The sequence below is a fragment of the Erpetoichthys calabaricus genome, chromosome 1 (genome assembly GCF_900747795.2).
Source record: "Erpetoichthys calabaricus chromosome 1, fErpCal1.3, whole genome shotgun sequence".
Taxonomy (NCBI): Eukaryota; Metazoa; Chordata; class Cladistia; order Polypteriformes; family Polypteridae; genus Erpetoichthys; species Erpetoichthys calabaricus.
The window spans coordinates 117,143,082-117,161,083 of record NC_041394.2 but is presented as its reverse complement, the minus strand read 5'-3'; the positions used below and the strand labels follow the sequence as shown (position 1 = coordinate 117,161,083).

At 41.2% G+C, this 18,002-nt stretch overlaps 2 protein-coding genes across 2 annotated transcripts in view; one reads left to right on the top strand and one right to left on the bottom strand.

The window, feature by feature from the left end:
- Positions 1 to 18,002, top strand: part of LOC114644348 (cystine/glutamate transporter-like) — a 621,881-nt gene that overhangs the window by 331,095 nt on the left and 272,784 nt on the right.
- The window catches only part of LOC114644301 (cystine/glutamate transporter-like), a 56,285-nt gene that overhangs the window by 31,738 nt on the left and 6,545 nt on the right, over positions 1 to 18,002 (bottom strand). The window contains exon 4 of the mRNA XM_051931768.1: positions 8,006 to 8,121. Within this exon, the coding sequence (XP_051787728.1) occupies positions 8,006 to 8,121 (116 nt within the window). The remainder of the gene's footprint in view (positions 1 to 8,005; positions 8,122 to 18,002) is intronic.

Genomic DNA, 18,002 nt, shown 5'->3' with positions numbered 1-18,002 from the left:
GGAGGACTAAAATTTGTTGAACAACTTGATCAGTTAGATAGCATGTATAAGCCTAATGCTGCTGAATAGACCCAGGTACTTCGTCGAAAGCTTGGGACCACATGGGCCACTGTTGGCAGGGGTGTCCGCAATGACATTCCATGGGTATGGAACCCAGCTTTAACTCGAGGACAGGGGATAGGTGGAGAAGGCGATTTTAACCCAAAATGGGAGGCGTTGAGACAAAATATTGCAGAAAAATATAAAAAAGGAACGGACTGGTCCCTTATTTCTGCTGTAAAACAAAAGAGAGATGAGACGGTTGATGAATGGGCACATAGGATTCAAGACCTTATGGCTAATCACTCGGGCTTGGGAAATGCTGATGACCGCACCCGAGCTGCAGTTCCACCTTTTGTTTCCAGTTTGCGCTTTGATATACAAAACAAGGTCCGCACTTCCTGTATTGAGTGGGAAAGTGCCACGTTTGATGAAGTCAAACGACATGCTGAACATGCCGAATCGGACTCTCATGCCAAATTATTGGCAGCACAGATGAACTATTATACCAGGAATACTCCTGACCAAGGTCGAGGATATGGCTTTAGAGGAAGGGGACGAGGACGAGGACGAGGTGGTTTTAGAGCTCCTCCTGTTGACCACACTAAGAATCCTTTTATTCCCTCTCCCTTAAATTCCAATGCTAATTCCTTCTCTTGCTACGCCTGTGGTGAAACTGGACATTTTCGTCGAGAGTGCCCTCACAGACAGCAACAACCCCCACCTCCCCTTATTCCACCTGTTTTCTCTGACACCCCTGACTAACAATACTGGCCATAGGAAAACGCTGGGACCTCCAGCCACTCTTTTCAACTACCTTTGCTCACCCATAATTCAGAGACTGATCCTTTACTGACATTGTTCGTTGATGGCACTGAGACTGTTTTCTTAATCGACACTGGTGCCACTTGATCTACTCGCTAGCTGGCAAAGGTCCCTGCTTCGAACGAAACTGTTACTGTGCTTACTGCTTCTGGACAACCTCACCTTCTTCAAGTATCAAAACCTCTTCAAGTCCAGTCACGTCCTGGCGGACATACTTTGTTCAACCCTAAAGTTGTTGTGACTTTAGATATTTCCCCACACACCATTCTCCTCAAAGCCCTACACTCTTTTTCCCCTTGTCTTTTTCCCAATTTACAGGCCCCTGACATTTTACACTGTACTGCCCAATACTTTAGACACCACCTGGCTAGAATCTTTCCTTATTTCTGGTATTTGCCCCGAAACCCTTCACATCTCCTGTGTTTTTATTTCATCCACAAAGGCAGCTGCTTCTGTTCATTTTACATGCTCACAGCACATATATTATCTTGGCAAAATAGTGCCTCATATTTTTCCTTAGCTAAATCTCACACTGTTAAATGGGAGAAAATAGGACCATGGGTGGAAAAATGCCTTGAAAGAACAGACTGGTTACAAGTTACTCCAGGTATTTTTGATACTCCTGACCATTTAATAACTAAAGTAATGTTTCAAAGGATAGCCCATTGTGAGCCTCTGGTGATCCACCCGAAATCCTCCTTCCGCTCGCACCGTGCCCAATATCCTTTGTCTCCCGAAGCAGAGGCTGGCATCTCCGCCGTACATTCCGATCTCGTCAAACGCGGTACCGCCGATGGACATGGACCGTCATGCCTCAGGGATACAGAGAAGCCCTTTGTGTTTATGGTTAAGCTCTTGCCCAAAATTTAGAAGGCGTCTGGCCGGAAATAGGACATTGATACAGTATGTAGATGGCCAATGATATGTAGCGCTACGGAAAGAAGATTGTACAATAGATACTCAGAAATTGTTGCTGTTTCTGGGGGAAAAATGGCCATAAAGTTTCTAAGGTTAAGCTGCAGCTAAACAAAACAACAGGTTATGTCTGTTTTAGGTATTCTGGGCTACTGCAGACAGTGGGTTCTAAATTTTACTGAAAGAGCACAGCCGTTGCAACAATTGGCTGAGAAGGCTCTCTGTAACCTCAAAGCTACTCTTTTATCTGCGCCCGCGCTAGGTTTGCCTGATCATTTCTCGTCCATTCACTTTGTTCGTGGACGAAAAGCAGGGATTTATGAATGCAGTACTGACGCAACAACATGGAGATAAACAAAGACCGGTGATTTATTTTTTCTAAAAAACTGGATCCAGTGGCCGCAGCACTTCCTCCGTGTCTTCGTGCTGTGGCTGCAACAACAGAAACTGTATTAGCAAGCACGGATGTAGTTCTCATGAGCCCCCTAACAGTTAAAGTGCCTCACGCTGTACATTCTATCCTAGTACAAGCCAAAACTTCACATCTCAACTAGTTACGCAGTGGTCCAAGGGGACCGCCTGCTGGAAGCAAATCGAATTTCATCAAGCTTAAGTGCACAAGCAGCTGAACTCGTAGCACTCACTCAAGCATGTCAGCTGTCCGAAGGGAAGATCGTAACAATTTATACAGATTCCAGGTATGCTTTTGGAGTCTGCCATGATCATGGAACACTATGGAAACTAAGGGGATTTAAGACCAGTACTGGAGAGCTCTAACTAAAAAACTGAAAAAAGATAATTATCGATTTGTGTAATTGGTTTAGCGCAAATGAATGTCTCCACTTTTGTTTAAGGCTTGTAAATATACAAAAGTATTTTTCCTTTTAAACCCTGATCAAGTTTGAAGGAGAAATACTCTTTTAATAATATTACATGAGAAGGGAGACAAGTTTTTTGGCGATAAGCGGAATGTGTCTAATTGTGATATGAATGTGTGTCTAATTGTGATATGAATGTGTGTCTAATTGTGATATGAATGGAAGTTGTGTATTTTAGGTACTATAAAGGAAGAGCATGGTGACGCAGTGGTCAGCACACTTGATACGAATAAAGGTTCAAGCACGTATGTTTTCCTTGTTAATAATAAGCATGAAGGAAAAGACGCGTTTAAGTATATTGCATAGATAACCTTTAAGCACAACTTAAGACCAGTACTGGCAAACCCATTCAACATCAGAAATTGATCGAATCCCTTTTAGAAGTTATAACCAAACCATCGGAGCTAGCGATTGTTAAATGTCAAGCTCACACAGGAAAACAGGATCCTGTTAGCAAAGGGAATGAATTAGCTGACCACTTTGCTAAAGAGGCTGCATATAATAACACACCAATTTCTTTATTCCAACAGAGAAATGACCAGGACCCTGATAATCAAATTATTTCTTTACAGAGTGCAGCCACGGATATCGAAAGGAGAAAATGGTCCAAAGAAGGGTCCCTCTCTGATGGAGTCTGGACTCATAAACACACTAACAAACCTTTTCTCCCAAAAGCCTCTTTCCCAGGAATGGCAAAAATCGCCCATGGCCTCGATCACGCAGGTAGAGATGCCATGGTTCAAGATGTTGAAAAACATTGGGAAGCTGTAGGTTTCTCTACATATGCAGAGCAATTTTGCAGATGCTGTGCAATATGTCAAAAGTTTAATGTGGGAAAGGGTACCCAGGTAAGTCCCGCCGTTACCCCTAATCCAATGGGTCCGTTTGAACACCTCCAAATGGATTTCATTGAACTAACCTCGTCTAAAGGGTTCTGATATTGTCTTGTGATTGTCGATGTGTTCTCCCGATGGGTAGAGGCTTTCCCTTCTAAACACAACGATGCCAAAACAGTAGCTAAAGCACTAATTAAAGAGATTATTCCAAGATGGGGTATCCCTCAAAAGTTACAAACAGATAATGGCACTCATTTTGTGAACTCCATTATAAATGAATTAACCACCTGGCTATTGTGAATACCATCCCCTAAGCGGAGGCATCGTAGAACGATGCAATGGCACTATAAAAGCTAAACTCGCAAAAATTTGTGAACAAACTAATTTATCATGGCCGGATGCACTACCCTTAGCTTTAATGGGACTAAGGGGACGGACACACCGACAACTGGGACTATCGCCGTTTGAGATTCTGACCGGACGTCCCATGCCCGTTGGCATGGTTGTAATGTGAATTTGCATACTGTGGACAATGATTTTCTCTCTAGTCTTGCAGGTTTGCGAACCTCGTTGAAGGAAATCCACCAGCAGGTTAATCAAGCCTGGAGGACCAGCCCCCTTTCCAAGGATTTACCAATTCCTTTGGGCACCTGGATCCTGGTTCAAGATACTCGGAGAAAACACTGGCATCAGCCTAGGTGGAGAGGATCATTCCAAATTCTTCTATCCACACCACACGCCGTGAAAGTTGAGGGACTGCCTGCCTGGATTCACGCCTCACATTGCAAGAGATGGCACCCTTGATTGCTGTGCTACTATGCTTTTCTTTTCCCTTGTCTACTGCCCTGGTCACCTTGACTTTCCCGTTGGGAATCACCACATCAGTGCAGTTTGATTTCTGCTCTATTATCAACTGTGGGACTGGTCGACAAGCTCAGTGGACCGGATCTGACAAATACGTGTGTATGAGGGGAAGTGACTGCGACAAACTGGCAATGGGTTTTTGCTAACACTGGAACTGAGGACTGGGGTTATCAACCTTTTGAGGCCCAAAAATACGGTTTGAAAAATCGGTTTTCTATCATAAAAGGACATGCCTCTCATGAATGTGCTGACAACCATTGTAACCCCTTGATCATTACTTTGAAGAACCCCTCTTTACATGACTCAGGTATTTATGTATTAGGGGCATATGTATCTGGAACAGACCCTTTGGGGAGATTTCTAATTAAGATTGACAATCCTGTTACTAACACCCCTCATTCTCTGGCACACACACCCATCTCCCCAACTTTTGGTTCAGATTTTTCTCCTGTTAAGATTATGAATATTTCCACCCTTTCATCCACTTTTTCAGTAGAAACTGGTTATGGAGATCAGAATAGGTGGTTGCAGTGGGTTCTCTATTCAGCTAAGCAAGTTAATCGTTCTCATTGTTATGCGTGCGCTGCAGCCCGTCCTCATTTAGCTACAGTCCCTTTCCCATTATCTAACATTTCTGACCCCGTGGGGTTGCCCTGCCTTCTGTATTTATTCACTACTTCCAAGAAACCCCTCTCTAGTTCAAAGTGTTCTAATCTATCTATTCTTTTTCCCCCCACCCGTCACATGGATACCCCTATGTTTCAAACTCACGAAGGAAATTATACATGTTTCAAATCTTATGGAACGACATGGGTAGGAGAATTACCATTTTCTTTCTGTTCTCAAACTTTTCAGGTTAACTTTTCTCTGAACACCGTTCTGTCTTCCTTTCTTCTCTCCCAAACCACTCCTAGATCAGATATTTGGTGGATGTGCAGTAGGTCCAAATTATTTGCCACCCTTCCCCCTAACTGGTCTGGTACCTGTGCTCCAATCCAATTAGTTATGCCTTTTAGACTTCTATCCTTACCTCCCTCTCACTCCCCATATTATTCCACACCTCCTTTTTATTTCCGACATACCCGCTCCCTTTTCCATACGCCTACTAATATCTCCTTACATGGCCCTGGAGTATACATAGATGCTATTGGAGTCCCTAGGGGTGTCCCAGACAGATTTAAAGCTAGGGATCAAGTCGCAGCCGGTTTTGAATCTATCATACCCCAAATTACTATTAATAAGAATGTAGACTGGATTAATTACCTTTATTATAACCAACAACATTTCCTTAACTTCACCAAAGATGCTATTGAAGGCATACATGAACAGCTTGATCGTACTTCTCTGATGACTTGGCAAAATCGTCTAGCCCTGGACATGTTACTTGCGGAAAAGGGAGGTGTCTATGCTATGTTTGGTGATGCTTGTTGTACATATATTCCAAATAATACCGCGCCAGATGGATCAATAACTCGTGCATTGGCAGGCCTTACTGCTCTCTCTAAAGAACTTTCCACTAATTCTGGCATTACAAATCCTTGGGATCAGTGGTTTGCATCCTCCTTCGGATCCTGGGGACAATGGATAAGATCTGTTTTCATTTCTTTGGTTGTGACATTTTGCCTCCTCCTCCTGGTTGGTTGTTGTATTATTCCTTTGGTTCGCTATATAATATCTAAGTACTTTACCGCCTCTATGGAAAGGGCATATATGCTACATGAGGAGCGCATGTCTCGTGTAGTTTCTTCCATTTTCTCTCCCCCTTCCCCTTCATCAACCATTTCAAGATAGAATTATATAGGCCCACATCATTTTTGTTCAAAAAGGGAGGAGTGTGAAAACATAAAAAGATGTAATTGAACAAAATGTATGTGTGTATAGAAAATAGGACAGAGTGATGAAACTTGTTTGTGTTTTGCGTACGTGACAAGAAGCATGTATACTTTCTGGAAGTTTTCTTTTGATGATGTGTGTGACAAGAAAATATACCTTTAGGGTAATGACTTTACAAAATTGGAAAAGTACAATGAGTCAGGATGCTATTTTTTGCTTACGTGGTCAACGATCAGGAGATTAGAAAGGTATAAAAGAACAAGGACATCTGCGCTCGAGGCAGATGAAGCGCGGTGTCCTAGGACTGTGTTTCTCTGACATTTTACCCTTGCCTGGTATGTATTAATAAAAGGTTTTGACTAATTTTAATTTTCTTCTCTGTCTTCAGTCACAAAAAGTGTCCACACTTACAATAGTCCTTGAGAAGCTGTCCCAAAGCACATAGCCCCTTTGTTACGATTTTATTTTCATATTTCTTGGTATTTGGAAGTTTCTCACTTTTATCTGAAGTTGTTTAGGCATTGAATCCAATTTTTATATTTCTTTTTATAGTTAAAGTTATCTAGGTAAAGTCTTCATGTGATGAAATCTTGGATTCCTAGGCACTGTCATTTTGTGCTTATTTTTGTTAGCAGTTGCAAAATATTGTCATGCGTGATACATTTCTTCACACGTCATACTGTACAAATGTCACTATCGGGTACTTGTGGGTTGTCCATGATTTACAAACAATAAAACAAATTGTACATGTGAAGCCTTGGTTAATTAGAAATTCAAGTACTGTACTTTGACTTTGTGTTTATGATTAAGTTTTGGGTACAAATGCAAATGACTTAATGTGAAAGAATGATATTAGTTTAGTATCAAGATCTTTTGCTTGCCATTTTGATTATGATTCATGAATGTTGCTTAGATGTTTGATGCTCAGTTATATTCTCTTTGATATTTTAGACTGTTTCCTGGCTAAACTTCTATGTTGTCCCTTGAATGTCCTATTTTGTATCAGTCTGAAAAACTTTAAGTCCTATGGACCTTCCATATACAATTTTGGACATAATAAACATTTTGCCAAAGGGGCACATATACAATATTATTCATATGGACTTTCAAAGTGTTTTGATAAGGTATCATATGAGAGGCTAGGAGTCAAATAAAAACAAGTGGGATTCCAAAGAGGGTAAGTCTGTTTGAATATTGGCACAGAATACAAAGGATTTTTATGAGAGGAAATTTTTCTAAATTAAAGATCCAGAGAAGCAGGCTGATTCCAAGAATATGAGGTATGAGTTATGAGGAAAGATCGAAAGAGCTGATGTTTTTCTGTTTACGCAACTAAGGTTAAGAGGAGAAATGAGAGAAGTGTTCAGACGTATGAAGTTCTGGATTCCAGCTGTTATTTCAAAATGGGTTGATCAAGAAGGGCATGATGGCACAGATAGAAACTGGTTAAAGGAAATTTTCTTGCAAAAGTTAGAAATAAATTACCAAGTGGAGTTGTAGATCGTAGTGGGTTGGGGACATTCAAAACTGAAATGCATGAAATTTTGCAAAAGTTCACCTAAATTGTCAAAATTTCTGTTATATTTGTATACTTGTATTTTTATCTAAAAAAATCATAAAATCTTCTTCTTGTTATTACAAAATTAACTTTGGTTTTTAAAAGTAGTTTAGGTTGGTGCTTACTATTAACAGATAACTAAACCTATAATATTTTAGTTTGTCATATATTATATGATTACATGATCAGTTTTGTATGTGGTTGAGACTTAAAGCAGGCATGAAATAAGACCATAGGAAAGTCAAATGACAACTTACAGACTCCCATTATGCTGACCATTTTAACAAGTACTTCGGGTGCTGGACATGGGCTGAAGAAAGGTTCAAGAATGTACCGGCCAAATGCCAAAGCCACTACAGATGATGCAGCAGGCCTAGATTGTTCACAAAACAACAAATATTTAAATGTCAGAGAGGGGGGAAGTGCAGCTTTTCTTCTAAATTGTTTCTGAATCCCTTCTGTTTTGATTGTAACTGAGACAAAATGTTAACTGTACAGTAACTAATACTCAACGTTCATACTGTAATGTGCAGATAAGAAACAAAACTGCTGCTTGCACAAAGTAGGCATATTTCCCCTTAAATCTTTGCAGGCTGCAAGGCATTTATTTAAAGTGACTAAATCCCAACTTGCCACAGAATTTATGAAAGCACTTTTAAGATTTTTATCATCAGAAATATATTATGTGGTGCTTGACACTTTATACTAAAGAGTTCAGCAAATTGCTACACACAGTGTTGGTGTAGAAAAATATACAGTGCAGTGAGGGAAGGACTATCACTGCTGACTGACATCACGATTTGGTTTTCAGTTTAAATCCAAAACAGATCAAAAGCAAAACCGATCTGTTACAAAGTCTCAGACATCATGAAAATAGTTGTAGGGCATTTCTGTAAATTAGTAAACACAAAGTGAAGAACAATTTCAAAATCCCATTTATGAAATACATACATGACTATCCATCCATCCATCCATTTTCCAACCCGCTGAATCCGAACACAGGGTCACGGGGGTCTGCTGGAGCCAATCCCAGCCAACACAGGGCACAAGGCAGGAAACAATCCCGGGCAGGGTGCCAACCCACCGCAGGACACACACAAACACACCCACACACCAAACACACACTAGGGCCAATTTAGAATTGCCAATCCACCTAACCTGCATGTCTTTGGACTGTGGGAGGAAACCGGAGGAAACCGGAGCGCCCGGAGGAAACCCACGCAGACACGGGGAGAACATGCAAACTCCACGCAGGGAGGACCCGGGAAGCAAACCCAGGTCCCCAGATCTCCCAACTGCGAGGCAGCAGCGCTACCCACTGTGCCACCGTGCCGCCCCCATACATGACTAGCTATATGTAAATAAATCATTGTGATCTTAACCAACATGCACAGACACATTTATATTCCAGTAACATAAAATATTCAGCTTCAAGGTGCCATATGTGGTATGGAAACTCCTTCACACTGACGTTTTTGGTACAAATAACACAAAAATAATAATAAAAAAAAACACTCAACCAAGGCACTGCATGAAATCATTGCCGACAACATACTGTATACTGTAAGTCAGGAAGCATATTTTATTTGTATAATCAACAATATCTGATCTCATCAACCCACAATCAATTTCAGGGACAGGAGCCTAATCTTACAGCACTATGTGCAGTATAGGATAAGCAATAATTAAAAAAAATAATTTTTGCCATTTATAAAACCAATAATCTAAATGAACATTGTTTAATATATTTAATAATAATAATAATAATTCATTACATTTATATAGCACTTTTCTCAGTACTCAAAGTGCTATCCACACAGGGAGGAACCGAACCCACAATCTTCTGCAGTCTCCTTACTGCAAAGCAGCAGCACTACCACTTTGCCACCTGTGAGGACATTCCCTGGCCACATTTTTAGCATAACAGGATCGTCTGGAAGGTATAACGAGTAATGTGACATGGGCAGAAACTGTTGAAGAACACTAGATCACTGGTGACCCAGCAGTTGCCAGGAATGTTAAATTCCTAAGGAAAGGTAGATTAAGGATAGAAGACTTCTGGAGTCCCAGTGTCAAGCTGCCAAATGGCCTGAATTAATGAAGGCTGCCCTAGAGATTCCCTAAAGGTTGTGACGTTTGGCAAGGAAACAGTCGAGAGCAGAGGGAAATGTTGTGGTACCACTCTGGTAACACCATTTAATTGAAAGGTAAATATATGAAAATAAAACAAAATGACATGAGCAAGGCACAACACAAAAGATGCTGAAACTAAGTCAGTCAAAGGTCAGCTCTTTATCTTTCATTCTATCGGTTGTATCATACTCAGGTTCTGATCAGTTCTGAGATGCCACCTTCCTGGATTGCTGCATTTTAAGCAAAATGACTGTAAGGGGGCATCACAGCAGAGTGAACATACCCTCACTGGGTTAAGAGAATACCATTAATGACAGTAGCCCCTTTTGCCCAAATGCGGAAGTGCTTACCTCAGTCAAGTCTGTCAGGGGAAAAGGTACATGACAGCTTATAGATGCAAGATGAATTGGGCTATAGAAAGAACTCCAGCAGCTTGTTTTCCCTGTTTCAAAAACAGTGCTACCCAATCCACTAGAACAGGGTTTAAAGCTGCCTTCAGCTAGAAGACCTACTGAGTCGGAACTGAATAAGTACTAAACTTCAGAAGGAAGAATGGTCAGGTTAAAAACAGTGTGTGTGAGGAAGAAAGGAGGAAAAGAGTATGAGTTTAAGTGAATTAGATGAAGATGAAAAGGGAAGACTTGAAGTGCTTGAAATGGAACCAAATTACTAGTGGTATTCTATTTATGGTGATATACTGACATTCAATTGAAGACCGGGGGGGAACTGTCCCCCATGAAGATTTCTGAAAATGTTACTGGTATATAATGTGCTAGTACAGTGAAACGTAGATTTTTGCAAAACAATGTCAATCGATCAAAGAGCATAGGTGCAGGGTTGAAGATTTCTGAAGAAGTGCCAGTACTATGTGTTGAAATTAGTAGACATGAGTGCTGGAGCAAGTGCTGAAGATCTGTATCTTTGAATGAGAATACATATCCAAAACCATATATTTTTGGTATTACAGCTGTTCTGTGGGGACAATGAAAAACAATAGTTGTCTTCTGATTAAAGCCCTTTAAGACCGGTAGTGGCAAAATGAAAATAAAGTACTTTTGCATTAAGCCTCTGCAAACTGTCTGCCTGATGGGATTCAATTGGGGAGACAGTAGATACTCACTTAAGAGACCAGTTTAAAGCCTTCTGAAGGTTGCTATCCAGTGCATAAAATTATTTAATTGAATTCTCTCTCTCTCTTATATTTTGTTATCTTGCAAGTGCTTTTTGGCAATCTCTGTGGCCTTATTAATGGTCTGTGGATGTAAATGGTTTTGCCTGGTAAATTACTTAAGTTAATGGGCCTCAGTTATAGTATTGTCAGATAATTAGATATATCAGAAGTACTATCTAAATAATGTAAGTACTTTTCTGTATACAATATTTGTAAGGGTTTTAGTCTAATAGTATTGGCTGCTAGTGTGACACAATGGTTAAGGCTTTGGACCTAGGACTTCAAGCTCTGAAGTTGTGGTTTCAGATCCTGCTATGTGTGATGCTGTGTGTCCATAAACATGTCACCTCTCCAATTTGTAAAACAAATAAAATATAATCCATTGTATCTCAAATGTAAGTCATCTTGGATAAAGATATCAGTCAAATAATATGTAATAATAACATTATTGGAGATGCTTACTCTTGAACATACTATACACATTTGCCCATGAGTAAAACATTCTTGCATCGGATCAATTTCTGCTGTTCCTAGTGACTTAGCATATGTTGATGCAAAACACAAGTTCACAAGAAAGTGTATTCTTTTGAATTGAAATGGGTAATCAGTAGGAATAATGTGAAATTTGGGTATATGTCTATCCATCCATTATCCAACCCTCTATATCCTAACTACTGGGTCATGGGGGTCTGCTGGCACCAATCCCAGCCAACACAGGGCGCAAGGCAGGAAACAAACCCCAGGCAGGGCGCAAATACACACTAGGGACAATTTAGAATCGCCAATACACCTAACCTGCATGTCTTTGGACTATGGGAGGAAACCAGAGTACCCCTACGCAGACAGGGGGAGAACATGCAAACTCCATGCAGGGAGGACCCAGGAAATGAACCAGCAGCACTACCGCTGCGCCACCGTGCCACATGCTGGGTGTATGTTCTTATCATTATTACATGTTTATAATTTTCACTTATGAAATTCACAGAAGTACTTTCTTTTGTGTTTTTCATTAGTTGCATGTTCAAACTTGTAATGACAGACAATACAGTTCTAACATATCCCATTTTACTTTAACTTCGGAGTTGAGATATTAATGTATATTACATTGGAGTAGTTTGCAGGAAACCCATTAAGTTTAAACTTAAGCTGTTTGCCCCCTTGTCTTGGACCTGAGGTTGCCGCTTCCACTTATGCTTCTCTCTCCTTCCCTTTATGCTTCTGGTGAAGCAACACCAATGTTCATGGCCAAAGCCTCTGGTACCAAGCCCATGTTTGTATAAAGCTCCCTCTCAGGGGAAAAAGGGAAAATATCCAGTGAGTGGCAGTTCTCTGGGCGAAAATGCCTTATTGATGGCAGAGGTCAGAGGAAAATGGCCACAGTGGTTCAAGCTCAGAGAAAGACAACAGTAACTCAAATAACCACTTGGTACAACTGAGGTATGCAGAAGAGCATTTCTGAATGCACAACACGATGAACCTTGAAGCAGATGAACTACAGCAGCAGGAGAACACACTGGGTGCCACTCCATTGTCAGCCACTGTCAGCTAACAGCAGGCAACTGAGACTACAGTTCACCAAAACTGAACATTAGAAGAACGGAAAAATGTTGACTGCTCTGATGAGTCTCGATTGCGACATTAGGATGGTAGGGTCGCAATTTGGCATCAACAACATGAAAACATGGATCCATCCTGCCTTGTGTGAACTGTTCAGGCTGGTGTTGGAGGTGTAATGGTATAGGAGATATTTTCTTGGCTCACTTTGGGACTATTAATACCAATTGAGCATCATTTAAATGCCACATCTTACCTGAGTATTGTTGCTGACCATGTTCATCACTTTATGACTGCAGTCTACCCATCTTCTGATGGCTACTTCCAGCAGAATAACTCATCATGTCACAAAGCTAAATTAATCTCAAACTGGTTTCTTGAACAGGACAAGTTCGCTTTACTCAAAGTCACCAGATCTCAATCCAATAGTCCTTTGGGATGAGGTGGAATGAGAGATTCACATCATGGATGTGCAACCAATAAATCTGCAGCAACTGTGTGATGCTATCATGTCAATATGGACCAAAGTCCTTCAGGAATTTTTCCAGTACCTTGTTGAACCTATGCCAGGAAGAATTACTGCAGCTCTAAAGGCAATAGGGGGTCCAACCTGGCACTAGAAAAGTGTACCTAATAAACTAGCTGGTGAATATAGGGAAGCTTCCCCATATAATGTCCGGTAGTCAAAGTATTCAAAATGGTTTAATTATGGTCAAAAAGTTGAAAAAACATTCAACAATGTAAGAAAGATAGTTGGGTTATTTAAATAATGGTGTCAAGAAGGAAGTTGAGGGCAGACAGGATGCAATATCATCATGGCCTGCCAGAAATGACGTCATCAAAGGTGGACCGGAAGTGACATCATCATGGCTGGCTGGAAATGATGTCATTACAGGTGGACTGGAAAGTGACATCATTATCGCTAGCCGGAAGTGACGTCATCAAAGATTGGTCCGAAGTGGCGTTTTTATGATGAACCGAAAAAGATGTATCAAGTGAGACTGGGGATGAAAAGAATGGTTAATCTTCTGTTGTTCTGTTAAAAGAGGAAGAAAGGCATTAGTGCTTTGTTCCAAAACCTTATCTTTTATTATTTCATGCTCAATTGGACCCTTTGGCTGCCCCCTAAGCGCACGTGTGTGACAATATATATCATGACAAAGCCTGAAGAGGAGTAGAAGCGGAAAGAACTGGTGGCACAAGGGACTGTGTTGTGTGGGTGGAAAACTGTAAATAAACCGTGTGCTGGGTGCTAAACCTGTCTCCTGCCTGTCTGTGTCGGGGTTAGGGCGGCTGTACGTGTCCTGGGCTTTCACAATATATATATGTGGGTGTGGGTGTGGGTGTGTGTTTGTGTGTGTATATACAGTAATCCCTCCTCCATTGCGGGGGTTGCGTTCCAGAGCCACCCGCGAAATAAGAAAATCCGTGAAGTAGAAACCATATGTTTATATGGTTATTTTTATATTGTCATGCTTGGGTCACAGATTTGCACAGAAACACAGGAGGTTGTAGAGAGACAGGAACGTTATTCAAACACTGCAAACAAACATTTGTCTCTTTTTCAAAAGTTTAAACTGTGCTCCATGACAAGACAGAGATGACAGTTCTGTCTCACAATAAAAGAATGCAAACATATCTTCCTCTTCAAAGGAGTGCGTGTCAGGAACACAGAATGTCACATAGATAGAGAAAACAATCTCTAGCAAACAAATCAATAGGGCTGTTTGGCTTTTAAGTATGCGAACCACCGCGGCACAAAGCTGTTGAAGGCGGCAGCTCACACCCCCTCCGTCAGGAGCAGAGAGAGATAGAGAGAGACAGAGTTTGTTTTTCAGTCAAAAATCAATACGTGCCCTTCGAGCTTTTAAGTATGCGAAGCACCGTGCAGCATGTCGTTTCAGGAAGCAGCTGCACAAAAGATAATCTTTCAGTATTTTTAGATGAGCGTTCGTATCGTCTAGGTGTGCGAACAGCCCCCCTGCTCAATCCCCCTACGTCAGGATCAGAGAAACTCAGCGCAAGAGAGGGAGAAAAGTAAGCAATCTAGCTTCTCAGCCATCTGCCAATAGCGTCCCTTGTATGAAATAAACTGGGCAAGCCAACTGAGGAAGCATGTACCAGAAATTAAAAGACCCATTGTCCGCAGAAATACGCGAACCAGCAAAAAATCCGCGATATATATTTAAATATGCTTACATATAAAATCCGCGATGGATTGAAGCCGCGAAAGGCGAAGCGCGATATAGCGAGGGATCACTGTATATATTGTCGTACATGGCTGGGGGTCAGACCCAGCTGGGACGCCTGGAAGGACCAAGACGGGGCACATTTGTCCTCCGGGCCACGAGGGGGCAGCCGCCCTGGAGTAGAAGAGGCCCACAGAAGGGGAACAGGAAGGCTCAGGACCGTTGGGGCCTCTGTTCACCGCCAGGGGGCGCCCCGAGCCTCATGGAGTCCGGGACTTGTGTACTTCCGCCACACCAGGAAGTGACGTCAGGCAGAGCACCTGGAACTCATCCGGGTGAGGATAAATGGGGCCGCCTCCCTCCTATCAATGAGCTGGAGTCGGGAGCAGGAGCAGGACGAAGCTCCTGGAGAGAGAGAGAGGACAGGTGGCCCAGGAACGAGGAGAGAGAAAGTCCAGGAGAGAGGTGACTGGGGCTGAAGGCACTGAATTGAGTAGTGTTGTTGTGTGCGGAAGACAAATAAAAAGAAGTCTTTTGATAAAGATGTGGTCTCAGACTGGTGGTGTCCGGGCAAATATCACTATATATATATATATATATTTAGAAGTTTATAGGCTTCTTGCAACTGAAAGAGGGCACTGTGGCAGATGTTTGCCGAATGGGAGACCAACCACAAGCGTTACCTGGTAGGTAACCACCTACACAATTCAGGTTGTCGAGACTCAGACTACGAATGCAATGAATATATATATATATATATATATATATAAAGAGAGAGAGAGAGAGTAAACCACTACGTGTTTGCATAAATGATATTTGGCTTGAATAATATATCAGTAGAGCGGCACGGTGGCGCAGTGGGTAGCGCTGCTGCCTCGCAGTTAGGAGACCTGGGTTTGCTTTCGTGGAGTTTGCATGTTCTCGCCGTGTCTGCGTGGGTTTCCTCCAGGTACTCCAGTTTCCTCCCACAGTAACATGCAGGTTACGTGCACTGGCGATTCTAAATTGTCCTTGGTGTGTGGGTGTATGGCGCCCTACCTGGGGTTTGTTTCCTGCCTTGCTCCCTGAGTTGGCTGGGATTGGCTCCAGCAGACCCCTGTGACCCTGTAGTTAGGATATAGCGGATTGGATAATGGATGGATGGATGGATAATATATCAGTAACTTCAACTGATTTTTTTATGTTTGTGAAGTACCTGCCATGTGAATCATTGCTTGTATAATTTGACTAGAGTTTTTATACTTGTCAGGGTGAGGCTGTGTCATTACAGAAAATGCAGATTATATGAAGAGATGATTCCCAAGTAACCAGCTGTTTCTAGGACTTATTTTGAAGTTTCCAACATAAGTAGACATTGTCTTTCTATTGACATAACCAAATTTACATCCACTCACTCTGTTATGTCCATTCATTAAGATGCGATTTGTATATAGACTAGTATTACCAGGCACAGACAGGCAGGAGACAAAGATTCATAAAAATAAAAAATAGAAATATCTGTTCCTACTTTATAATATGAATGCAGGACAGTTTAGAGAAACACATACTAAGGTATTAACAGATTTTTATGGTTGGGTATTGGCAAGGAGCTAAAAAATCCCCTGAATGAGAAGGGAGGAACTGTTCAAATTTGGTGACAAACAAGCAATAAAGCATACAGAAAATGCTCAATGAAAAAATAAGTGAAGGGAAGGAAGCTTATAGAACTAAAATAGAAAACAAACTCAATAAAAATAATTTGAAAGATGTTTGGAATGGACTTGTTTGTAATTACCAGAGTCAAGCAATTAGGGAACCGGTGCTGGAAGGGAATATGACGTCACACACGTGTGCATGGGGGACAGTTTACAGGCTCAAATAATGTTATTCGTCAGCCAGACCATGGGTTGGCGCTCTCACCTGATCCTCTCTCCTCTTGTTCCTCTGCAGTTCAGCCAAAGACCCTGCCTCTCAATGACATCACCAATGGGGCACCCACTGTTGACGTCACTTCTGGCAACACTTGATGACATCATTTCTGGTACCCAGAATCCAGAATTTATAGCACAAACTCAACCTGTTAGTCAATTCTTTTGTGAACTCTGCATCTTTAAAGATATGTTTTTTTTATTTTGCTGATTTTTCAGTATGTGGGATGGCCATCCCCAAACCTTTTTCTGTCTGCTGCCTATTTTTTTCCCATAATGGACAAAGCTAACAAGCTGAATCATTTTTAAATACATCTATCCTCCTTATACCATCAACGTCTTCCAACTCCTATCACTTCATCTGGTATGGCCTGTCACAAATCCATCTTGGACCGTGAACAACAACATTTTTATTACTATAGCATTTTCATTTACATTCAAGGAATGTAGCTCAAAGTTCTTTACACAATGTAAAAGAAGAGTTACAAGAGAAAAAACAGTAAGTCTGAAATAGTCATATATAACTAAATAAATAATATGTAAAAAATAATTTATAAAGAATCAATATGTGCTTACACATCTCAGATATACAAGGAGTAGAATCCTAATTTGAAGATAAGTTTTTAAGTCCATTAATATTAGTCCGATCCTATGGTCAGATGGCAGGTGAGGACAGATAAAACAAAAAACAAACATAAAAAAAAAACCGAAATCTGCAGGGCTTTCAAGCCAAAAGACCTCATAATCCTCACTGTGTATTCTACCTAACATAAAGGTACTAAAGTCAGACTTATTATTTTTTAATATTTATATTAGTCATTTCTGTCTCATAGACAGAGTATGGAGACAACTGAGAAGGCCATGCAAAGGAAAAGCCATGGGACCAGATGGAGTCATTCCTCAAGTTCTTAAGGCCTGTGCTGGCCAGCTTTGTGGTGTCCTCTGTGAACTGATCAGTTTGTCTATCTCTAAGGCTCCAAAAAGGGGTGCTGCTCTGGAAAATATCTTATATTGTTTCAATTATAAAGAAATGTAATGATTACAGACCAGTGGCACTTACTTCTCATATCATAAATACCTTGGGTCTTGGGTTATATGAATCCTCTTGTGAAAGACCACTTGGATGCACTGCAGTTTGTTTACTGGACAAAGATTGAATTGGAAGATTCAATTATCTGTCTTCTCCACAAGGTTTATCTCCATCTGGACAAAGCTGGCAACTCAGTGGGGATAATGTTTAAGATTCCTCCAGTACCATTAATATCATCCACCCATCCCTGTTAATGGGTAAACTGAAAGG